A 26539-nucleotide genomic window follows, 5' to 3' on the forward strand; every position below is an offset into this window, starting at 1 on the left:
TTTTCTTCTACTCCTTCCCCTACAACTGCATTCCAGTCGCCCATGACTATTAGATTTTCGTCTCCCTTTACATACTGCACTTCCCTTTCAATATCCTCATACACTTTCTCTATCTGTTCATCTTCAGCTTGCGACGTCGGCATGTATACCTGAACTATCATTGTCGGTGTTGGTCTACTGTCGACTCTGATTAGAACAACCCGGTCACTGAACTGTTCACAGTAACACACCCTCTGCCCTACCTTCCTATTCATAACGAATCCTACACCTGTTATACCATTTTCTGCTGCTGTTGATATTACCCGATACTCATCTGACCAGAAATCCTTGTCTTCCTTCCACTTCACTTCACTGACCCCTACTATATCTAGATTGAGCCTTTGCATTTCCCTTTTCAGATTTTCTAGTTTCCCTACCACATTCAAGCTTCTGACATTCCACACCCCGACTCGTAGAACGTTATCCTTTCATAGATTATTCAATCTTTTTCTCATGGTAACCTCCCCCTTGGCAGTCCCCTCCCAGAGATCCGAATGGGGGACTATTCCAGAATCTTTTGCCAATGGAGAGATCATCATGACACTTCTTCAATTACAGGCCACATGTCCTGTGGATACACGTTACGTGTCTTTAATGCAGTGGTTTCCATTGCCTTCTGCATCCTCATGTCGTTGATCATTGCTGATTCTTCCGCCTTTAGGGGCAATTTCCCACCCCTAGGACAAGAGAGTGCCCTGAACCTCTATCCGCTCCTCCGCCCTCTTTGACAAGGCCGTTGGCAGAATGAGGCTGACTTCTTATGCCAGAAGTCTTTGGCTGCCAATGCTGATTATTTATCAAAATTTAGGCAGTGGTGGGGATCGAACCCGGGACCGAAGACGTTTTGATTATGAATCAAAGACGCTACCCCTAGACCACGGGTACACATAGACAACATACTGGGTTTTATTATTTAAGAAGTCCTCAAGCCACTCACATATCTGTGAACTTATTCCATATGCTCATACCTTCGTTAACAGCCTGCAATGCAGCACCATGTCAAATGCTTTCTGGGAATATAGAAACATGGAATCTGCCTGTTGCCCTTCATCCACAGTTCTCAGTATATTGTGTGAGAAAAAGGGCAAGCCGAGTTTCGCACGAGCAATATTTTCTAAAACCATCCTTTATTTTTCAAACTGAGACATGATCAAGGATTCTAGCAAACAGCAGTTAGTGATATTGATCTGTAATTTTGCCAGTCCAATCTTTTACCTTTATTATATAGTGAAGTCACCTGCACTCTTTTCCAGTCACTTGGGACTCTGTGCTGGGTGAAAGATTCACAATAAATCCAAGTTAGGTAAGGTGCCAATGCTTTAAAGTACTCTCTGTAAAATCGAAGTGGAATTCCATTCAGACCTGTTGATTTATTTGCTTTCAAATCTTTAAGTTGTTTCTCTACACCAGGTACGCTTATTCTGGGTGTATGCGTGGACAAGGAAAAAAAATTCCCGGATATCTCCTAGATTTTCTGGTTAAAAATACACTTTCTCCCAGCTGAAAAAACACTCGGGTTAAGTGACAGTATATTTTACCTCAGAACTGTAAAACTTGTCAACCCTTTTTATACATGGGTGTAGAATTTCCAAGCACTTTAGAAAACTAAAATCAGGGAAAAAATACATTTTGGAACGATCTTTGACGTGCAGCAACCTGTACACTGCATATTTTCGTATTACAAAAGTATAAATTCAAATTCCACCAAAATCTGCATGTTACTTTCTGAAGCATTGAAATCGAGATTGCGATCCACTTTTGTAAGCCAATCATAGCTTACGTCACGTGATCTCGTCATCGAGGACAGCGGATATTCAGAGCATAGGACATGTGATGTAGTCAGCCAATAGCAGCATCACTGTTGAGTAGCACGAACACACTAACAGGAAAAATTAACGTTTTAAATTAATATTCATAGTGTTGCTACAAGAAAAGCAAAGCTTTCACATATAATATTGGTCTCTAAGGTTAATAAGCCGCAAGAGAAGCTAAACTTTCACATATAACGCAGATTGTTTTTGAGCGTGTTACACTTTAAGATGTATCACACAAACATGCTAGGAAAGTTTTTAATAACAGCATAAAATTGTCTGATCTTTTGGCTCCGAAATTCACATAAATGACTTGTCATAAAAGAGTTGATTTTTAAATGAGAGTCACACTCTCTGTGATTTAAGAAATTCACCGTACATTCTCACACATAGTTCAATTTGCGTAAAAGTAAATTTACTTTGAAAGTAACGCTTTTCAAACCACTATTCGCAATATTTTCCTGTGACCTGTTACAAATGGGTTTGTTTCAGCAGTCGCCAGATAACAGGTGCAACCCTGCGTGCGCAGCTACAATGACGTAGGAATCCTGTATGTTCGTACGTGTAAAAACATGAAAAGATTTTACATTATGTCATGAAAGAAATAAGACACCAGACATACTTCAAGAGCATCGAAATTTCAAAGCAATACTAACTAAAATGTGTACAGTTAAAGTGCATACTTAAAGAGCACATTTGTATATCCAGATTCCCACTGAAGTAGGCCTCAACCTAATATTAAGCTTTTCAGTGTGTTTTTCGGGATGTAAATTTTCTTGGAATACCAGTGCTGCATTATTTCACATTTGGTTCTATATTATGGGATAATGCCTTACATGCTACAAGATGGAAAGGTGCACTTGAAATGCAGCGAACAGTTGAAACAAGCCAACTGTGTGGAATTAAACACTTCATTTAAAATACATTGACTGCCTCAGCAGAAAAGATTAATGAAAGTCAGCTTTCTATAGCAAACCGACAAAAATAACTTCATTGTTCCGTAAGGCGATTAATGTTTGACTGTCAGAAAGGTGGAAATAAAATCAAACCTGAAACTAATAACATATTTTAGCCCTCCGCAATTATGTGAATTTATTTTAATTCATTTGATAGCTCCTGGCCACAGAAATGCGTTTTCATTTGAAGTGAGAGCAGTAAACGAAGAGGAAACAGCAAAAGCACTAAATGTAAATGTGGGTCACAGGGAGACCCACTTCCCCATTATAACTCAGACTAGCCGGCTGCAATGGTCTCGCAGTTCTAGGCGCTTCAGTCCGGAACCGTGCGACTGCTACGGTCGCAGGTTCGAATCCTGCCTCGGGTATGGATGTGTGTGATGTCCTTAGGTTAGTTAGGTTTAAGTAGTTCTAAGTTCTAGGGGACTGATTACCACAGTTGTTAAGTCCCATAGTGCTCAGAACCATTTGAACTCAGACTGCTCTGTGCATCAGCCCTGGATCTACGATATTTCCAAACTGGAGCATTTTGTAGTGCACATCTTTCTGAAGAGTCTGATCCACAAACATATGTGTTCGACGAAATGGAAGACACCTTACTTGGTCTTAATTGTGCCAAAGTGTAGTGCCATGCCTCTTCACACAGTATTCCTCTATCGCACATCACTGTATTTCGCTTTGTGGAATTGAGATGTGTATTTTTTGTAATGGATGCCATCAAATTATATTCATGACTGTGGAAATTAAACTGTCCTGTGGTGCCTTTTCTCCTACCAGTTGGTCAGTTTGACATCCTGTCCCTCTTAAAAAAATAAGTTGCGACTGGATGAGATTATTTATAATATGGAGAGCAAGAACTCTTCAGAAAATTTGCACTCTTTATTGCTTATTAGCTAATAACTTGCTATTTTGTGTGACATAAAATTAAGTACAGGGTACATAAAACCAGTAAAGACAAGAGACAAGCAAGACAGTACACATTTCTTCAATCCTTAGCTCCTAGCATTTTTTTTCTCAAATCTTACTACAGCTTTACATGGCGTGTTTTTCTTTTCTGCGAAAGAATGTATTACCACATCAAAGTTCGTCAAATGTTTTGCTACATGAAAAATCAAAATACTGTCTAATACTGAAACAGCTGTTAATACAAATAGTACACAAGACTGGCGTGGTTTCTCAATCTGATTACGTCTATGTTGTCACTGTCTGCTAGATGAAACAAAATAGGCCTTTCTAATATTGCAGCAATTATAACACACACCAAATAAACGAGACTATTTTGGCACAAATGGTCATTTTTATAACTCGACAGAATATAATACACGAAGTACCAATATCAAATGCCTATTCGGCCTACTACAAGCAAAAAGCTTTATGCTACGAAACAGTTTCACATTTCATTCATACAGTAGTAGTACAAAATTTTTATATAAATTTGGAATTGTTATACTATTCCACAATTTGTGTGACATCCCCGTTTCTTTTCCTTCCTCATTCTAACAAACAATCTTTCATCACTAATTCTGTAACTACTTGCCCGTTAACTTCACTAACCCTGCCAGAATCACTAGTTTAGTTATCTTGCAATTATTCTCCAATTAGAACTTGATGCATGTTCATACAACACGTTTCCCAGGCTACTTCCAGAATAGAACTTAGCAGCTGCTAGCCGGGGACTGTACAACTGGCCCTTATTAGTGCTGCAATCTGGCCAAAAATTTTCTGTCAAAATTTCATTTTCTTGGATTAACCAAGAAGATAATACGTAATCTTTCTTACCTGTTATTCCTGCTAGTCATTATTTCCACTCTGCTAGTCTAAATCTACGGATTTCGCTAATGATTATAACATGCTGATGATTCGCAAACCCAATCAACTACATAATTAGACAGCGATTGGCATTCATCTGTTCGCCTTTACTTTGCTCAGGTCATATAGCCCCATCCCTTTTTGTCTGCAGGAAAGTTTATTTCCAGATATGATGAGGATTCCCCTGACAGAGACATCAAGTACAGTATACACACATTCAGAAACCAACTCATGATTCATTCAGAAATCAACTTACAATGTGTTCAAAAACCAACAGGGATGCACTTGAAAACCATATGAATAATCGGTAGACCAACGTGCACTGGACGCTAGGCACTTTGTGAAACAAGTTGTTTTTCCTCGAATTTAGCCCCCACCCCTCCCCCACCCTGAAAGTGCCACCCTCCGAGATCTGGGCCTGTTGCGCATGTGTGAATCTGGCAGCTTGGACATGCCAGTAAAATTTTTCTGGTAGTATCTAGCTTCTTGCTGCGACTGCTTACACAGCCAACAGCCACATTTCTGTAGCTGGAAGCGGGAGAAGGTACTACTCATATGCGACACAACTGCACATGCCCATGAGCCCACTCCTAACTGCTAAAACGAATCTAACGTAAACAGTTGTGACGTCACGCTAATTGAAGACAATTTGTTGTTATGAAGCTTTGCATAGTCTTCCTAAAGAGTTTGACACATTCTGCTGTTTGCAGACACTTGCATGAGCACTGTGATTGTTGTTGCACATGGCACATTTTCTTGCAATTTAAGTTTTGTTTTCATTTTTTTCTCTCGTTCATGTTTTATTCCTGCAGTATTATTCTGCAGTAGCAGGATACAGTAATATCCTTTGTTAAAGTATTGGGTCTTACAAAAATTTAACTGAAAACTAAAACAATGAAAAATTCCCAGAATTCTGAAAAATTCCTGGGTTTTTCCTGGTTTTCTCCCAAATCTCCTGGTTTTCCTGGGTCATATACACTCCCTGATTACTGTATTGTCCATAAGGGAATCTGTCTGATGATCAAATGACAGAATGTTTTATTCCTGTGTGAATGATTTCTTGAATGTGAAACTTAAAACTTCGGTTTTCATTTCATCATCTTCAACTGCCACACCAGACTGGTCAACAAGCGACTGAATGGCAGCCTTAAAGCTGCTTAGTGATTTCATATATGACAAGAATTTTCTCGGGTTCTCTGCCAGATATTTTGCTTAGGTGTGATGGTGGTAGTTGTAAGCTTCGCACACCGATCTTTTCACAGACATATGAATCCCTACTAACCTTTGCTTGTCGTCATTTATGTATTCACTTTTGAACAGAGAGTGCAACAACCTCTGCTTCCTCAGCATCCACAAAATTTTGTTATTAAATCCTGGTGGGTTGTTTCCATCCTTTATCGACTTACTAAGCATGTAACTCTCCGTACCAATTTACTATATGCTTAAACTTTGGCCATAATTCGTCTACATCCATCTTACTGGAACTAAGTGATGCAAATTCACTGTCTGAGTGAAGTGTTATTAACTGCTTATCTGCTCTATCTAGCAGAAACACTCTCCTTGCCTTCTTGACCAATTTATAAAGTTTCATAATCATAACTGTTATAATGACATCATGATCGCTAATCCCCGTTTCTACACTGACAATGTCAGAAAGGTCTGGCCTATTTGTAGCTATAGGGTCTAAGATGTTTCCATTGTGTGTGGGCTGCCGAGCTAGCTGTTCATGACAATTTTCAGAAAACGTGTTCAAAAGTATTTTGCATGACTGTTTGTCTGTATCCCCCCCACAATGAATCCATAGATGTCCCAGTCTATACTCGACAAGTTAAAGCCGCCTCCAAATAGTATTGCATTACCTGGGTATTTACACACTATTGACTGCAGACTCTACATCTACATCTACATCTACATCTATACTCCGCAAGCCACCCACCAGTGTGTCGCGGAGGGCACTTTAAGTGCCACTGTCATTACCTCCCTTTTCTGTTCCAATCGCGTATGGTTCGCGGGAAGAACGACTGTCGGAAAGCCTCCGTGCATGCTCGAATCTCTCTAATTTTACATTCGTGATCTCCTCGGGAGGTATAAGTAGGGGGAAGCAATATATTCGATACCTCATCCAGAAACGCACCCTCTTGAAACCTGGCGAGCAAGCTAAACCGCGATGCAGAGCGCTCTCTTGCAGAGTCTGCCACTTGAGTTTGCTAAACATCTGCGTAACGCTATCACGGTTACCAAATAACCCTGTGACGAAACACGCCGCTCTTCTTTGGATCTTCTCTATCTCCTCAGTCAACCCGATCTGGTACAGATCCCACACTGATGAGCAATACTCAAGTATAGGTCGAACGAGTGTTTTGTAAGCCACCTCCTTTGTTGATGGACTACATTTTCTAAGGACTCTCCCAATGAATCTCAACCTGGTACCCGCCTTACCAACAATTAATTTTATATGATCATTCCACTTCAAATCGTACCATACGCATACTCCCAGATATTTTACAGAAGTAACTGCTACTAGTGTTTGTTCCGCTATCATATAATCATACAATAAAGGATCCTTCTTTCTATGAATTCGCAATACATTACATTTGTCTATGTTAAGGGTCAGTTGCCACTCCCTGCACCAAGTGCCTATCTGCTGCAGATCTTCCTGCATTTCGCTACAATTTTCTAATGCTGCAACTTTTCTGTATACTACAGCAGACTGTCTTTGAATGACTCTAGAACTGTCACAGAAGAATTGGGTGGCCGGTAAAAAAAATACAACAATTAACTTAGTTTCAACTACATCTGTTATACACGACCGCATAACTTCACATTCAACATCTACCTCAATAGACAGAATATTTTTGTCAACTCCAATGAACACTCCCCCTGCTATGGCCTCTAATCTGTCTTTCTTGATATATGTTCCACAGCTCACTAAATATCTCAGAGCCTTCCACTTCGCGTTTCAGCCAGCTCTCAGACCCCAGAACAATTTTAGTGTGAGAGCCTACCTGGAGAGCAGTAAATTCAGGAACTTTATTACGAATACTTCAACAGTTTACTGATAAATTTGTGACAGTCAAAGTGTCTTTATTCTGAACACCATTTGACTTCCCTTGCTGTGAATTGACTGGCAAGAGTTCATCAGAGCACCTCAAGCTACCACCTAGCCTAAAAAAACCATGTACACTCCTCAAGTACTCTGCTACCTGAGCAGCTGCTTCCTTTGTGTAGTGCACCCCTGAACTACAAAACTAAGTCCTACAGATACCTACATGATAACGCAGGTTTAGAAATCTGCAGCCAAAACCATCACCGAGTCAACGAAGCCTTTGGTTGAGACCCTCCACTCAGTTCCGACCCTAGTCAACTCTGGGAACAACGTTGTAAACTGAGAGCTCTGCTTTCACCCCATGGGCGAGCCAGCAGTCTTCATTACCTCTGCCAGCCACCTGTGCAAACTGACAATCTGAACTGACGATCACCTTAGAACCCAAGCGATAAGCATTGGCGGTGCTGAGGTGAGCCACAACATGCAGATGACTGCACGCTGCACACTCGATAGCCACAGTTATGGCTGCTTCCACATAGCAGACAATGCCGCCCCCCCCGCCCCCCCCCCCCCCCCAGCAGACATACCGAGCGCACATTGGCTTTCTTTCCAGCCCTTAAAGCTATCTGCCTAAGGTGCTCCATAATGTGCCTAACATTGGAGCTCCCAATAACTAGTGACCCCTCCCCTCTCCTCTGTGTGCCTGCTCGGACCCTGCTGAAGGAGTGGCCATCTATCTACTCACAATGTGAATGGGCAAGGCCAGGTGGCCAGTCTCCACGCTAGCCCTCTGCCTTGAGCAGCGCGAATGCGTCACCACCCACCACTCACCCTGCTGTGAGGGCGGACCCACCAAAGGTGCACTAGGAGGTGCCTCAGAAGCAAAGTCTGTGGGCAAAACAAGTGACACCTGAGGTGTCCCGCGCGACGTGCAAGATTCTCCGCCACCGCTACACCACGACGCAGCAGCCTGAAGGTGACTGACCATAGTCAACAGCACATTCAGCTGTTCGCAAACTGCGGCCATCTCATCCTGCATCTGCACACAGCATGAACAGATCCTATCCATCCTAGCAAGATTAACTGTAAGAAGTGAACTATAAAAGCATACAATCCTAGATATGCAACTTGCTACCCTCCTGATGCATTAAAAAGCTATGTAGCTGCCTGTTCACTAAGCAACTGTTGCACTACAGACTGAGTGAATTTACACTTACAAAAATGCGAGATTAACCCTCTCAAACAGAGAAACATGCAAGAAATTTAATAAATATGCTACATGGAATAATAATGCTCCTAATAATTCCCAATACGCATCTCTCCAAAGTTTTTCATTGGTTTTTATATAAAAAGTCAATGTCTCACTGCAATAAAATAAAATAAAAGCTGGTACTGCACACTGACTGTAAACTTCCCTCTTCAGACACACTGGAAGCTCAGTTTTGATAAACTTAAATCAAAATCACTCCAGAAAATTTTTACACTTTGCATATTCTACAAGCAGCTGCAGTGATTGACATCTTATTCTCACTGTCATTCTCATATTTAGAACACAGAACAGTGTGCCAACATGTGGCACACATGAGGTCGACTGATGGCCATGTCATCCTTTGCCATGTGGTGTTATGCAGATGTGGTAAGGAGAGGCATGGGGCCAGCCCCATGCTCTCCTGGCCATTGTCAAATTTCTAGAGCTCGTAGCCACTACATCTCATTCAAGCATTTCCTCAATTGACATCTCGAGCCCGAGTGTACTTCCTTCCAGTCCCCCCACCAACAAAAAATCCCTGGCAGTATCAGGAATTGAACCTGGGTCCTCCACAAGAGAGTCAACTGCACTGATTACTTGGTTGCAGAGGAAGCAGTTTCCAGGTGCTCAGTGGTGAGGTTATCAGTGCTTGGTTGCAGAGGCAGATATGCCAATAAAGATGCTAGATAATGTAACTACTTTAGTGTATAATTCCCTTGGATCCTTGAGAAGCCAAACCTAGTTTAAATGGTAATTACTTTTTTTGCTGTTGTCAGTTCTTCTCTTGTTTTCTGTATCAGTCTTCATCATTTAAAATAAATCTCAATCTAAATTCTACTACTTGCCTATTTCATAGAAACCTACCAACATTTATAATTGTTACCTTTTCTCTTCTCGTGTACATATTCACCACTACCATTCTTTTTTTATTCATTAGAAAATAAGTTCTTGACATGAATAAAAATAAGGTAGACCATGCTGCCAGGTAAGTTACCATGGTACCATTTAGAACCCTTATAGGGCCAACATGCAAATATCAAATTATTGTTACTCCAAACACATTATATGAGTTGTACGAAATTTACTGTTTTACTTCTGTATTACAGAGGATAATTTTTTTTCTTACCTCTCTTACGTGTATTCATGTAATGTATTCTTCTGTCTCCATATTCTGGCTGCCTTATGCCGCAGTTTGTTAAGGAATTTCGAGCATGGTCTGGATTTGTACCAAAATTTTCTCTGGAAAACAAGCCACCGAAATGAAATAAAGATTATGGTCAATGTGGTATGATACTTAACACAATTTTTTGATGAAATTGTACATTCCCTTTTACAAGATGACAAATTAAGTTTTTTTTCTAACTTCTCTCGAAGCATGTCCATTTTAATGTTTGCTCTCAAACAAATGCAAACGTACGCTGTGTTCATGAGACAATAACATTGGGTAGAGTAATAGACAGGAGGTAATATTAATATGTAGCAAAAGAGCTTGTAAAGCCACAAGAGTTAATTATGACAAACAAGTAAAAATTGTGTAAGACATAACTATGCATCTTCTTGCATACATTTTACAACATTCACAACCGTAAAGACGATGGATCACTCCTTATGGCAAAAAAGAAATAATGAATAGTATTCTTTTTCTTTGTGAGACAAGAATGAAATGACAAATGTTCTTTTCCAGAATTATCATAGAAATTATACTTCACTTCTCAAAACGAACATTTTGTGATGCAATTTGCAATATCCAGTCGCAATGGATGTGGTTCATAGAACTGTACTCATGGCTCATTGTTACAGTGCAAGATTTTATTTAATATTACATTAAGAAAGCCATAAACACACATGAGAATATTTGAATAAGGAATATAATAATCCATGTACCATTATTTTAACATTTCTGCTTATGTTACTATTTACTGTATCAAAGTGAGCATTCAACTGAGAATACTATCAAATTACAAGCAGACCAAACAGCTGGTCAATTCTTAGTTTCAGGAGGTAAAACTCCAAGCTTTGCTGATACAAATAGTTACAAGCAGAAAACGCTAATCCTAACTTTCAGGTCTTGGGTGTTTCTTTCTTGGGTAGGAAAGAGGTATGGGTTGGGGAAGGCTGGAAAGCAGATCACTCAGATCTCAGGTTGAGAGAAAGAAGGAAGACAAAAATGAAGGAGAAAGTGCTCTCCTTTAAGTAGAAATTATTTAAACTCCTCATATTTACTGACAGCAGTTATAAAATTAGAGATAACCAAAAACGGCTAACCAAAAAGAGAATTAGTTTGGGTGTTCATGACATTACCTCTCCATTACAGAATATCAACTGACCTGATGGCGTATTCTACAATGTCAGAGTGATAACCATAAACTTACCTATATGAAGGATGTGTTAAAGCTAGCTGAAGTAGGAACCTATTTTCAAATTTATAGCCAATACTTTCCTCCAGCACATCACATGATCTATGAAACCGCAAATGACACACAAGCACTGGAATCAACATGGCATGCTGCAACAGAATAAAGAGGAAAGTCAAATGGATAAGAAATGAAGCTGTGCTTGAATAAAATATATGCCAGTATATAAACATTTGGGTATACAAAGCTCGTCTGGAGAGGATTTTCACCACTTCTATTCTGACACTCCTGATGGTCAGAGCATGGTCTGTCCACCCAGGCTAGTTGGTGAGGGTTGTTAGCTTCCCAATCCCAGTGGCTTCTGAAGGGCAAGGATGTGTCATTACATTTCCTGCCATGATGCAGTGTTCACTTGAACAATGATAAACAATAAAATTCTGTGTAAAACTTGGGAAGTCAATTGCCAAAACATTTTCAATGATCAGGCAAGAATTTGGGAATGAATGTCTGTCAAAGCAGCAAGTGTTTCAGTGATGCAAAGTTTTTTTTTTTGGAAGGCCAGCATGACTCTGAAGACAAAACTTGCTCTGATCACCCTTCAACACTGGAAGGCGAAGACAGTGTATCTCGTTAGCAAGAATGTCTGAGCAGATTGGAGTATGAGTGTTCATCTAATAGCTCAGTCTCTGTATATACCAAAGACCATTTCAATGAGACAGCAACAGAACAACTGCAGATGAAGAAAGTGTGTGCAAAGGTAGTCCCAAAAATTTTGACCACTGACAAAGTCCAATCGAGTGCTCATTTGTGAAGAGCTATAGGAACTATGTAGAAATAATGCTACTTTCTGCACAATGTTATAATGTGATATGATTCATGGGTTTTCGGGCACGAATCTGAGGCAGAGATGGAACTCCAGAGTGTACACACTACAGTCACCAGACCGAAAGAAACCACACATTAAAAGGGTGTACACACTGTAGTCATCACACCACAAGAAACCACTCATGAACAGCTTCAAAGTGAAGGCAACATTCACTGTCTTTTTATATGCTAGTGGTTTCACTCACCGAGTGTTTACTGGACAGATTGCCAATGCTGTCTTTTATGTGGTAGTGTTCACAGGGGAGGGGGAGGGGGAGGGGGGGGGGGGAGTGCAAGTCAGACCAGACACTTCTGGTTCCTGGATGCTCCACTAAGACAATTTGTCCAGTCACATTACCCTCTACAGTTCTGATCTTGCACCAGCACACTCTGTTTGCTTCTCTGGCTCAAGACACCCTCGAAAGGACACACTTCCGAGCCCACAGCCAATGTGAAAGCTGCTGTTCCGTGTGCCCTGTAGGACATTAAAATCCAATTCTTCCAGGACGCTTACACTACTTTGAAATCTCACTGTCAAAAATGTACTGGTGCAGGAGAGTCCTATTTTGAAGAATTCTGATGCATTTTGCCATTCTGATCAATAAATTAATTTTTATGGACTTGGTGAAATTACTTTTCGGTCAAATATTGTATATAAAACTTAGTTGCTGTTTAATGTGCGATACTTGGGATGGAAGCTGACTCGGTACAATATTCAACCAAGCAAACCACCCTATCATGATAAACTGGGCACCTCCAAATATGTATAAGTTATTAAAAAAAAAGTCAGTTGTGCTGACAAATCAACCAATAAACAAGAACAAGGTCAGAAAAGTCAGGAAACAAACAATTTTGACATAATTGTGACAAAGTGTATGAAATATTGATGATCCACATGTGACCGTTTAGAATGAAAAACAGAAATCTTTACATATAAAATTGACAAACACTTGCTGAACATAACCTTCAAATAAAAGGCAAAATCCATTAAGTGTAACAAATATCTGTAACACGAACAAGACATCTGATTTATAAATTATTTTTCTAGTCTATTTACGCAAAGTATCTTGCAGAATAAGCAACTGTGATATTAACTGAGGTAGCATTTTTTGCACAGCAACATTCTATTATGAATGATACCAATAGTAATAGGTAAGATTGTGAATAACATGCTTGTTCATAAAAATATTTCTACATTAATACATTATTCACAGTAATATATATATATTAACAGAATTTCATACTCCATTGTTTGTGGCTTAAGGGGATCCTTGTTAGATTACAACAAATGAAAAAATTTCAAACCATGCACAAATACCTGTATGATATCACACATGATGCCAGTCCTATGGAAACCTTTAGAAGGAACAGCTACTGTAACATCTCTCTTCATTTTGCTTTGAGTACGCATCTCCTGCAATCTATTTTCTTTGGCTTCAAGTTTTCGTTTATCCTCAAAAGAAGGCTTGGGCATGTTAGCCAAAAGATGGCGAAACTTTACATACTCCCTCCAAGCTTTCTGATATCTGAAATAGTATAATGTTTTACATTTATCAGATAATTATATCATTTAATGGATACACATCTTGAAAACCTGTAATATTAGTGGTGTGCTCTTCACCATTCAGCTGAGTTGCTGATGCCATTTTTCTGCATATTTTGACAACTGACACAGTGATCTTAATCTGTTGCAGTGAGCTGTATTACTATGCGTACTCCAACTAACCTGGTATGGGAACACGTAATAACTCAGTCCGCAACATCTGAAAAAGATGACTGGAGAGTGGTTGTCAAAGTATCATGCAGAAAAATAGAATCAACTACTCAACTGATCACCTAATCAAGTACTCAGCTGATCACCACATTTAATTACACTGAGAAAATTTGAGCTAGCACATAATTTATAATATGCTAGCCCGTTGTAAGAGAAAACTAACATTTGCCTCAGTGTGTTTACTGGTTATCTAATGCAAACAAGGAGGCATGACGACTTAAGAAGCAGAAAAAATGTTACAGGTTTAATAATCAGAAGTTCACATTTTCTAGATGTGCTGTCCATCCTTTTTCAATTTTCAATTCCAGTAAGTGAACCATAATATGTCACATCTTTTATAGCCAAAGAGAGAGAATGAACTTACTTAATGACAAGATATTAGAGATGGAGCATAAGCTCAGACTGAATGGGAAGGATAGAAAATGAAGTCATCATATCCTTTCAGAGACTCTGTCGAGGCACCACTGTCAAAAGAGCAAGCTGGGTTTAGAGAGCACAGAAGTTGTGTTGATCTCATCAACACACTGCATATAATACTTGAGGAGAGTGCAGAATGGCGAAACACATTCTACCTTACATTTACTGATTTTGAAAAAGCATTTGACTCTCTTAATAGGAGAGTTATGTGGCATACCTTGGAAGAATATGGAATACCATCAAAGATAATAAATATTATTAAAGCCATGTTTGATGGATATGAATGTAGGGTGCTACACAATGGCAAACTTACTGAATCTATCCAAACAAATGCTGGGTTGAGGCAGGGATGTGTTCTGTCACCTACCTTGTTCTTGTTGGTACTGAACAGCATAATAAAAAGAGTTGTTGATTGTAGGAGAAAAGGTATTCAGTGGGGAATGCAAGACAGGCTTGAAGACTTTGAATTTGCTGCTGAAATCTGTCAGCTTTCGCAAAGATTGCGTGACATGGAAGAAAAGCTGGAAAGACTGAAAGAGGAAGCAGAAATTGCAGGACTTAAAATAAATGTTCAGGAAACTAAGGAAATAAGAATGTGATCTGAAAAACAAGCAAAGCTAACAGTGTATGGGCAGGAATTGGAACAAGTAGACTCCTTCGTATATCTAGGAAGCACTGTCTGTAAAGATGGAGGGGCCGAGGAGGATGTAAAGAGATGGATACGGAAGGCAAATGAAGCCTTTGTACAACTGTAACCTGTCTGGCATAATAAGAACATCTCGAGACGAACCAAGCTGCGCTTGTTCAATAGTAACGTAAAGTCAGTCCTCCCGTATAGTTGCGAAACGTGGGAGGTAACAAACATGACTGTAAACCAGCTGCAAGTCCTCATAAACTGTTGTCTTCAGTAAATTATAAATGTGAGGTGGCCAGATATTATCTCAAATGACTAATCTGTGAACTAATAAAGGAAAGAAAATGGTGGTGGATTGGTGTCACACAATATGCAGACAACAAGGAGCTGTTGAAAAGGCAGCACTGGATTGGAACCCACAAGGAACATGTAAATATGACCGCCCGAAAAAGACATGGAAAAGAACGGTGGAAGAAGAAACTCTGAAAGCTGGTAAAACATGGAGTGAAGTGAAATGTTTGGGTGCCAACAGAACCAGATGGAAGATCTCTTTACTGCTGCCCTATGATCCAACAGGAACAACAGGAAAAAAGGAAGTCAAGTCAAGTCAAGTATCCTTTCAGAGGAACCATCCTGGTGTTCACTATAAGTGATTTAGGAAACCCAGAAAAACGTAAATCTGGATATCAAGATGGGGAATTGAGCACTGTTCCTATCAAATATAAGTGTTGTGCCTTAATCCCTGCACTATCATGTTGAATTACTTGGAACAAAAATGAGAACCTCCACGAAAGTAAAGTGGATGAAGGTTTAACATAGCAGATAAAGCAATAGTACATAAAATAAAGGAAAGTCAACCACTTACCTATAGCAGACTGATGTGTGGCACACACAAACACACAACAGACAACAGTATTCATATGGTTAGTTCAGGAGGTAGACCATGCAAGAGAGAGAGAGAGAGAGAGAGAGAGAGAGAGAGAGAGAGAGAGAGGGGGGGGGGGGGTAGGGGGGTGGAAAGGAAAGGGGATGGAGATGAAGAGGGAGACAGGGAGAAAAAAGAGAAAGGGAGAGGGATGGAAAAGGGGTGTGTGTGTGTGTGTGTGTGTGTGTGTGTGTGTGTCTGTGTGTGTGTGTTCAGAGAGAAAAGGGGGGGGGAGGTAATGTCCACATGGGAGGGAGGGGGGGGGGGGGGTAGGAGAGTGGCAGGAGAAGTCAGTACATGATCTGGATGGAGAAAGAGTGGTGTGGTCGATTAGAGAATGGAAAAGACAAGATGAGGCTGCAGGAAAAAGGTTAGTGGAGGTTTGAGCCAGGGAGAATGCGAGAGGCAATTCCTACTTGTAAATGTTCTTGAAGGGTGTATCCAAATGGCTCATGTAGTGAAGTCACTGTTGAAGGTATTTGTGTCATCGAGTTCAGCATGTTCAGCAACTGGATGGTCAAGTCTGCAGTTTGTCACAGTTTGGCTGTGGTCATTCATGCAAGTACACAGTCAGTTATTTGTTATGCACACACAGAATGCTGTACAGAAATTACAGCATAGCTGATATACAGGACAACCAATCAATAATGCAACCACTTTCACAGTATGCGGCGGAGTGGCGAGGCCAGCTGCTATGCCTATATCATGGGCGACAGGAGGTCCACGGTAATTGTACTACGGTTTGTCACGACAGTTATTTATAACATGCATAAAATAAACACTTAAAAATAAAAGTAAACTACTCACTTATATTAAGCTAGAAGATGCTCAAGCATTACTGACAGCTTCTTAGAAAACCATTCATTACACTCTACAGTTCCTTCTAAGAAATGACACCAATTTCTTGACGAATGTTAGGTTTAAGTTCATTTAAAGTTTGTAGATTTGATTTGTACACTTTCTGTTTTAAAGCACCATAGGAATAAAAACTGCAGAGGGGTTAAACTGGGGGAAAGAAGAGGCCATACGTTGTTCATAATAACTCTGTCTTGAAACACATCACATCATGAATTTCCTCTAACGAGAAGTTTGGCTGCATGTGCTTCACACAATCCTGCTAAAAAGTCACAAAGACACATTCTCTCTCACTTAACTGACTAAAAAATGGCCACAAAATGCTTTCCACATACCCCTCACTGTCAGTTGTTTCGTAGAAAAAATAGAACCTACTATTCTCTCACCTCAAATAATGCACCACACTGTTTTTTTTTTTTTTCACGAAGGGGTGCCTCAGGCATTACATTAGGCTTTTCATAACTGCAATAACAATTATGTTGTGAATTAACATCTCCACTTGTGTGGAACCATGACTTATCTGACATAACATTAGGTCAGGATGGTTTTTCTCCACCATGCACCCTACTCAAATTCCGTTCACAAAACCACAACCTTTTTGTACGGTCACTCAGTTTAAGTTCTTGCACTGCAATTATTTTACAGGGCTGTAACTCCAGTAACTTTGTAGCCATTTGAAAAGAATCATAGGAAATTCCCATTTTCTGAGAAAGATGTCTAACTGATTTTCTAGGAGGCCTTCCCAGACCATGTTCAATGTTATCCAGCATTTCGTCTGTGCGCACTGTGCATGTTTGTCTACGTTTATTGTCAACAACACTTCCTATTTCATGAAATCTATTTATCAATCCATGAGTCATACTCCAATTAGGAACTTGAACATCAGGCAATTCCTCTTAAAATAGCGTTCTGGACGCACTTATGAAATGTACATCAAAATTCTTTGGTTAATAGAATATGTCTTGTATTTCTGCGTTTCACTCAAAACACTCCCACTCAATACATTGTATTGCCTCATCTAACACACACATGCTACCTGCTCAAACAAAGGCCTCACAACAGAGCGGAAATACACTCCCCACCAGTGCCACAGGTGGCTGGCTGCTGGCCAAGCAACAGAATACCCAACATGAGGTTGCATTAAGGAATGATCACCCTGTATAACATGGCTGTTTTCACATGTGGCCCTGTCTTTTATTTGGTAGAAAATACCTGCCAATGGAATGTGGCAGATGGTGGGTGGATGGGTGGGACAGGTCTTACACCTCGCTCGACCACAAGGGAATGACCCACGGGGTGCAGAACTGGGAGCAGGATTGGAGTAGCGATGGACAAGGATATTCTATGGGTTGTGTGGGTAGCAGAACACAGTTTTTGATGATGTGCGAAGGATTTCTGGAATGATATCCCTCATCTCAGGGCACTATGAGAGTCAGTCGAAGTCCTGGAGAAGGATTTTCAAGGCCAGGATGACACTGAATGATCATAACAGTCCCAATTAGTGGTTGGTTAACACATTTACTGGTATCAGAGGAGGAGATAACACAGGAGATTTGTTACAGGATGACCTGGTTATGATATTATCTGTCATTAAAGGCTCTGATAAGTTTATCTCTGTGTATCAACAACTCTTCCTTTCCACTAGAGATGCAGCATCCACGGGAGGCAAGGCTGTATTAGGAAGAGACTTTTTGACATTGAACAGATGACAGCGTGGTTGGGGCACCTGATGTGAACAGATGAATTTATGGAGAGACAGACACTGAAAAATGGAGATCAACATCTAGGGAGATAGCTCGTTCAGTTGAGAAGGACCAGATGAAGTGGATTTGGGTTTAGGTGTTGAGATTTAGGAGGAAAGAGCAAAGATTGCCCCTGTCATGAGTCCAGAACATGAAAATCTCATCAATGAGTCTGAAATGGGTAAGAGATTTTAGGTGTTGAGTGGATAGGAAGGATTCCTCCAGATGACCCATAATTGTAAGTTGGCATAAGATGGTGCCATGCAAGTACCCATGGCAGTACTACAGATCTGTTTATAGATTTGGCCATTAAAAATGAAATAGCTGTGGGTGAGGACATGGTTGACAAGGAGGATTAGGAAAGAGGTGGTGCATTTGGTATCAGGAGGACATTGGGTAAGGCAGCATTCAAAGTCTGCAATGCCATGGGCATAGGAGATGTTGGTGTATAAGGACATTGCATCCACAGTGGCCCACAAAGAGTTGCATGGTAACAAAACAATAAGTGTGGAAAGGTGGTGAAGGAACTGAGTAGTGTCTTGAATGTACAATGGAGGTTACGGACAACAGTTTGGAGGTGTTGGTCAACAAAGGCAGAGGTTTGTTCTGTGGGAGCATTGTATTTGGCCACAATAGGATGGCCAGTAGGGAGACCTGTGGAGTTTGAGCAGTAGGTCAAAGGTGGGAGTGCCTGGGGTTGCTAGTGTGAGGAGGGAGATGGATTCAGATGTTAGGTTTCGGGGATGGGCCTAAGGTCTTGGGGATGGACCTAAGGCCTTGGGGATGGACCTAAGGCCTTGAGGAGCTGCTGGAGGTCCTTTTGGACTTCTGGGGTGGGACTGTGATCGAAGGTGTGCATGCAGAGGTATCTGAAGATTGTCAGAGACCCTCAGCAGCATAGTCACTATGATTTAAGACCACTGTGCTACAGCTTTTGTCTGTGGGAAGGATGATAAGGTCTGGATCGTTTTTCAGATTGCAGGTAGCTATCTGTTCCATGGCAGTGATGCTGGACTCATTGGGGAGACATTTGGGAAACGATGGTGGGGCCAGGTTAGAAGGAGGAATTCTTGAAAGATTAGCAGGGGGTCACTTGTTGGTGGTTGAGGAAGGAGGATTATGGTTGGAGTGTGTTTGGAACTGTTTTAAACAAGGTTCTATGTGGAGTTTTGGATGACTGTTGTGAACGGGGGTGTGTCGAAGAAATTTTTTCACTGTACAGAACAAATAAAGGAAAGAAGGTCCTTTGCAAGTTGAGTGTGGCTGAACTTATGTTATGGGCTAAAGGTGAGGTCTTTAGAAAGTACTGAGACTTCTGCAGGCATCAGAGTTTTGGCTGAAAGGTTGACAACAGTGTTACAGGATGAGCATTCAGGAGTTATATATTTCATGGAGAGTAGGGGAAGTTTTTGGGGATGTGGAAGATGAGGGTTTGACAGGTGGCTTGGATCAGAGTGACTTTGGTAACCTTGTAGCCATTTGAACAGAGCCATAAGAAATTTCTATTTGTTGAGAAAGATGTCGAACTGATTTTCTAGAAGGCCTTTACAGAGCATGTTCAATGTTATCCAGAGTTTCTTTCTTGGCTATAGGTAATCCCATGCGGACATACGACAGGAGCAGCTGTGATAGTTCCCTCATATGGTGCTGGGAATGCTGTTCCAATGTTAAATGTCAAGAATTTCTGATGTTGTGACAGCATTCAGGAAATTTTGGTCACAGAATAAAAAAAGTTTTGTGAAATGAGCATCTTTTGTAAGTTAAATTAACACTGAAATTGTTTAACAATTTATGTTGTAATTGTGCTTAAAATTATTAACATTAATATACTACAATATATTTGTGCTAATATAATTAGCAGTGAAGTTCCTACTTCAAATTAGAAAAGGGGGCTGTGGGGGGGGGGGGGGGGGGGGTTACCGATTCCTCAGTTAAAATGAATACCTGATATCAACTACTGTTTGCTTAATACTTAACTGACTACATTGCTGAATTCCTAAAAATAACACTAGTCTGCATGCTGTAAAAATAATGGGCTATTTACAATGTCTACGAGTTTCATTTTGCAAATTATGGTTTCATTCAAAAAATGCTAATTGTCTAGACACCAATAAGAAAATGACATAATAAACACAGTGTTTTGCTCAATACCTGGAACAGAGAGCGAAAAATGATAATATGTACATTCTTTCCATCAATTCTTAAAAACTCAAACACGAATATTTTCTGATGATTTCTGAATAGACAGAGTGCCACACCCCCATGTTTTGCTTAAACTGAAGCCCCAAAACCTATTTACTAAATTCTGTGACTGCCTCATGACACTAGACAATAAAGCTGTTCCAGAAACAAGGTATCTGCATCAAAATATTGATCTTACTGTGAAACATTTAGCTGTCATGTGCAACTGCTAGATCTGATTGTAACAGTGATATTATTGATACCTTTCACAGATACTCCTTACAATAAGTACAAGGTGGAAAGCCACAGTGTGTCACCATCCTTCCAGCCAAATCCTGTGCCTGGGATTGTGTATTCAAGGATGATTTGTGCTATCACCGACAAAGTGGATGTCATGTTTCTTGTGAATGTGGTATGCTGTACATCATCCAGACAACATAACAGTCATGAATCAATGCAAGGATTCCATAATGTTTACTTCCCAGAACATTCACTATATTGGAACACTGCCCTTCCAAGGTATATGAAGTATAGAACACAGCATTGGATGTGCTTACTTCATCTACAAGTTACTGGAACAGTGCTGTGAATTAGTCTGTATATATCTATCATCTAAATATATACAGGTGTTAAATTTCTTCATAGGGAGACAGTCAACTAACTGTCAGGGAGATGATTGACATCCAAACATGAAACTGACATAGTGGTGCTGGCATTTACTAGTGATTACATTGGTGCTAGGAGGATGACGATGTCTGTAGCATCATTGTTCACATAGTGAAGTAAAATGTGGTGTTTACTTCCCTGTAACTCATATTTCCTTGTATCTTCATTGAAGTTGTTGATATTCTAAATACTATATAGACAGCATGGCTGCACATTCACTCAACCAACACAACAAGAGCAGCTTACAGTAGTTCTTCTGTTCTGCGGAGCAATATGTAGTAAAATAGACGAATCATTAAGAGGACACAAACAGATAGCCACAGTCTAAAGAATTCCAGTCATTTATAATACTTCGTGTGAATCTGGTGGGCCTAGCAGCTATGTGGGGCAGTCTATCCAAACTTTTTCCCCACACTTGGACTGAATGTGGGTGACATATCAAGTATAGAAACTTAGAAATCACCAGCAGGCAAACACAGACTTAAGAATAACTGCATGACTTTTTTCAAAAGATGCAAATTCAGGTGTATGCTTTAAATTAATGAGTCTCAGTCTTAAAGGAGGCTATGGAAAATAATAAGAAGAGCTGCTGATGGAGGAGCAAAGATTCCATTTGAAACGAATGAGCACTGAAATAACAGATCTGACTAAGACATAAAACCACAATAGTACTCAATTCATGAAGTTGTATGGTTGGGACTTCATGAAGTTCAGAAGATTTGTCAATTACTTTAAAACACCATGCGAAACATATGATTTACATTGGTGTTTTCCTATCATTTTTAACAACAGTGTGCATTTGTCTAGTCAAAATTAGGAAAAAAATACTGCAAACAAATAATAAATAACTCTGCTTGGCTCACTTTTATCTGACTTATGTGTAGATTAATTACATGTGCATACATACTTACTCAGGATTTCCTGCATAACTGAGCTGTGGAGGTCTTATTCCAAAATGCACTATCTCTGGGTAAGATGGAGTAGCTTTCTTGTGCTGGTCCCTGTCTAGTTGGTCAACTCTTACGGAGCATGGTTTCATACCAGGATATGTTACAACCATACCTACAAACAAACAAAAATAATGCACTATTACTTTATACTTGTTAATATGTGTGGACCATTTAAAAAATTACACTGAGTTTGTCTAACACAACTAAAATGATATTTTTAAAGGCATCCAGCAGTAGGATCAAAAATGTTCTGGCAATAATATAGTAATATAAATAATGGAGGGGGTGAAGGTAACCACTCATCATATGGTTGAGCCATTGAACAATTGACAGGCTTACGAACAAGAATGAAATTGTCATTCAGATTTTGAACAATGTCCTTCTTCAGAGTTGACAGACCAACAAAAACCTATGCAGTTACACTGTTCTGGCACTGCAGCCAAACTTCGCTGGGATAATGTTGTGGATGGGATAATGTAGCCATCTGTGTGTTCTTGTCTGTTAAATCTGAGGCAGGAAATTGTCCAAAAACTATGCGATTACTTAAGTTCTTGTTTATGTGCCTGTAATTTGATCAACCCTTGAACTACATGGTAAGTTGCTACTTTTACGCCTGCCATTATTTTTATTCCATCCAATACTTTAAGCAATGTATTAATAATTTGAAAGAACTAAGATTGAAAGTGCTACAAAATGAATGGTAACCAACCAAACTATAAACAGTTACCAAAATCATGAATTAAATTGCTATGAATATAGCCACAAACTGTAGAATATACAGGGTGCGACTCTAAAGGCCACATCGTAGTTCCGCTGGAGGTCACGATTGATGGTCTTGAAAGCCATGGGCATCTAGTAAACAGTCAAAAGCTCAAAATGGCAGTGCTGTTATGGACAAGTGCAGAATACAACCGAAGAGCCGCGATTATTGACAGTCTGCAAACTGGATGTTTGCCCACTGGAGTACTTCATTCTTCAGGTACCCGAGATCAACTGTTTGCGATATTGTGGCCAAGTATAATGCATTGGAGAAGTCTGAGGTTCAAGTTCCAGGTGTCTTGTCACTGGGGGTGATACCATACTGCCACATTTCTTTGAAAAGTGACAAACTATCACAAAGGAAGTATATCTGCAAGTTTTGATGAATGTTGAGAAATCATAGATGGTAACTGTTGCTTCTGGGAGACAATACGTCTTTCAATAGGACATGGCACCAGCTCATAAGAGCCATTAGTCCAAAACTGGCTCTCGGAGAATGCTGACACTTTATGGTCAAAGGAGTTCTGGACCCGAAAAGCCCGGATTTGAAGTCCCTCGACTACCATGTTTGGAATGTAGTTGAAAGAGTTAACAATAAGATAAGACACCCTAATGTTGCATCTCTACGTACTGCTATCAAAACAGCATTTGCGACTATGGACAGCGCTGTTTTAAAGAATGTGTGTGATCACTTCAGAACAAGACTGGAGGTGGCAGTGCGGCCGAAGGGGGTTACACTGAGTATTGTTACTCTTTAAAATGGAACACGTGAGGCAATACTGACCCTACAACTTATCTTAGAAGAAAGATTAAGGAAAGGCAAACCTACGTTTCTAGCATTTGAAGACTTAGAGAAAGCTTTTGACAATGTTGATTGGAATACTCTCTCTCAAATTATGAAGGTGGCAGGGGTAAAATACAGGGAGCGAAAGGCTATTTACAATTTGCACAGAAAGCAGATGGCAGTTATAAGAGTCGAGGGGTATGAAAGGGAAACAGTGGTTGGGAAGGGAGTGAGACAGGGTTGTAGCCTCTCCCCGATGTTATTAAATCTGTATATTGAGCAAGCAATAAAGGAAACAAAAGAAAAGTTTGGAGTAGGTATTAAAATCCATGGAGAAGAAATAAAAACTTTGAGGTTCGCCGATGACATTGTAATTCTGTCAGAGACAGCATAGGACTTGGAAGAGCAGTTGAACGGAATGGACAGTGTCTTGAAAGAAGGGTATAAGATGAACATCAACAAAAGCAAAACGAGGATAATGGAATGTAGTCGAATTAAATCAGGTGATGCTGAGGGAATTAGATTAGGAAATGAGACACTTAAAGTAGTAAAAGAGTTTTGCTATTTCGAGAGCAAAATAACTGATGATGATCGAAGTAGAGAGGATATAAAATGTAGACCGGCAATGGCATGGAAAGCGTTTCTGAAGAAGAAAAATTTGTTACCATCGAGTGTAGATTTAAGTGTCAGGAAGTGATTTCTGAAAGTATTTGTATGGAGTGTAGCCATGTATGGAAGTGAAACATGGACAATAAATAGTTTAGACAAGAAGAGAATAGAAGCTTTTGAAATGTGGTGCTACAGAAGAATGCTGAAGATTAGATGGGTGGATCACATAACTAATGAGGAGGTATTGAATAGAATTGGGGAGAAGAGGAGCTTGTGGCACAACTTGACTAGAAGAAGGGATCGGTTGGTAGGACATGTTATCAGACATCGAGGGATCACCAATTTAGTATTGGAGGGCAGCGTGGAGGGTAAAAATGTAGAGGGAGACCAAGAGATGAATACACTAAGCAGATTCAGAAGGATGTAGGCTGCAGTAGGTACTGGGAGATGAAGAAGCTTGCACAGGATAGAGTAACATGGAGAGCTGCATCAAACCAGTCTCAGGACTGAAGACCACAACAACAACAACAACAACAACAACAACTCTTGAAAAATACATCTACTTATATGTAAAAGTATTTTCATTTATATTTTAATAATTTTGCTTTAAAAAAGGTTTCATTTTCCAGATTTAAGCAATGCACCCTGCAGTTAAAGGAGGTCATACTCTATTATAACCCTGTACATAATACTTGGATACGAACCGCAGCACCAGACCGCTGCTGCGCTATTCTTCAAATAGCCCACCAACGGTATCTCCATGGGCCAGCCATCACAGGTTGCCTGCACAGCATTCGCCAGGCTATCCACCAGAGCCCTCTCATTATAAGTGCAGTGCAAGAGGCACTCGCCCTAATTTTGTGTTTGTACTTACTGTCAGAAACTGCCTGTTAAAGTACATGGATTATTGTTTCCATGTTTGTATCTATGTTCTCAATGGCTATCTGCTTATGTGTGGAAAAAGAATAGACTTTGGTTCATTGTGGCCGTGCTGTTGTTTGTGTCCTACAGTACAACTTGGATTTCTCCTTGGCTCTACCAACTGTTGTGCGAGGCAGTCCACTCCAGGAACCTGTATCACTTCCGTTCCATGAAATGTGTTAGTTGTTGTGTAATTACCACCATAAATGCACACATGTCACTGCAAAGCGTGTAGAGTTCTATTGTTTCTGTGAGCAGCCCCACCAGTCCTAACAGGCTTGGGCAGCTGAACTGTATGGCCTCAGTCACAAAAGTTCGTTTGTTACTGTGATCATCATGATTTCTATCCTGATTCTCTAGTCCATGATGCCATCATTCGGTTGACTTCTGACAAGGAGGTGCGCCAACTTGTACTACAATGCAAGAAACCAACTTCGGCTGAAGTGTTAAATATAGCTGAATCTTTTGAGGTATCTCGAGCTGCTGCTGATCAGACTGAGGCTTGGTATGACATTGTCACAGTACAGTGGCTCCTATTCCTGGTCGTCAAGTGTCGGGGGATGGGGATAGGACATGTAGTGGCAGCTGTACAAACACTGCTTACTTGCCGCACTGAGCTGTGATGTGCCAAACAATATCCACAGCAACTGCAGGGCCCAGCACTTCCATACACCCACCTTGCCCATACTGTTTTGTGCAACATGACAGGGATGTGTGCCCGAAGTACTGGGCGACTTGAAACAACTATAGGAAAAAAGGACATTTAACTCCTGTATGTCATTCCCAGCCCCCTCCTGTGGACATGGACATAGATATTAATTGTGGGTCTCTAGTGCTTATGAATCATAACAAACAGTTTATCGAAAAACGAGTAATGGAGAAAGTGCTTAGACAACAAGTAGACACAGATGCGGCCATGACTTTATCGGATTCACAAACTTAAGTGGATTTGGGTTATTCGGCATTGTCCCCAGTTACTTGAGCAGCATATTCCAATTTTGGGGCAATTTACAGCTCCCACTATGTATAAATCTGTGGTCTGTAACTTGACTTTTTTGGTAGTGGCTGCTGCTGGCACTGATAATTTGTACAATCTGGATGTTTTCAAAGGGTGGTTTTTCCATTCTGGATACAGCGCACCTTGTTTCCAACCAGTCCCTTACCAGCAGTTAGATTATTAGTGTTCTGAGGTCT

At 40.3% G+C, this 26539-nt stretch overlaps 1 protein-coding gene across 6 annotated transcripts in view; it reads right to left on the bottom strand.

The window, feature by feature from the left end:
• The window catches only part of LOC126473250 (ribonuclease 3), a 313037-nt gene that overhangs the window by 232452 nt on the left and 54046 nt on the right, over positions 1-26539 (bottom strand). For all 6 annotated transcript variants that reach the window (XR_007586426.1, XR_007586425.1, XM_050100177.1 and 3 more), the window contains exons 9-12: positions 22234-22384; positions 13447-13654; positions 11283-11416; positions 10037-10149 (exon numbers count right to left, since the gene is read on the bottom strand). Coding sequence is in view for 4 of the 6 variants with exons in the window: in XM_050100177.1 (XP_049956134.1) it covers positions 10037-10149; positions 11283-11416; positions 13447-13654; positions 22234-22384 (606 nt within the window). In the remaining 2 variants the exon portion in view is untranslated. The remainder of the gene's footprint in view (positions 1-10036; positions 10150-11282; positions 11417-13446; positions 13655-22233; positions 22385-26539) is intronic.

Source organism: Schistocerca serialis, chromosome 4 (genome assembly GCF_023864345.2).
Source record: "Schistocerca serialis cubense isolate TAMUIC-IGC-003099 chromosome 4, iqSchSeri2.2, whole genome shotgun sequence".
Classification (NCBI taxonomy): Eukaryota; Metazoa; Arthropoda; class Insecta; order Orthoptera; family Acrididae; genus Schistocerca; species Schistocerca serialis.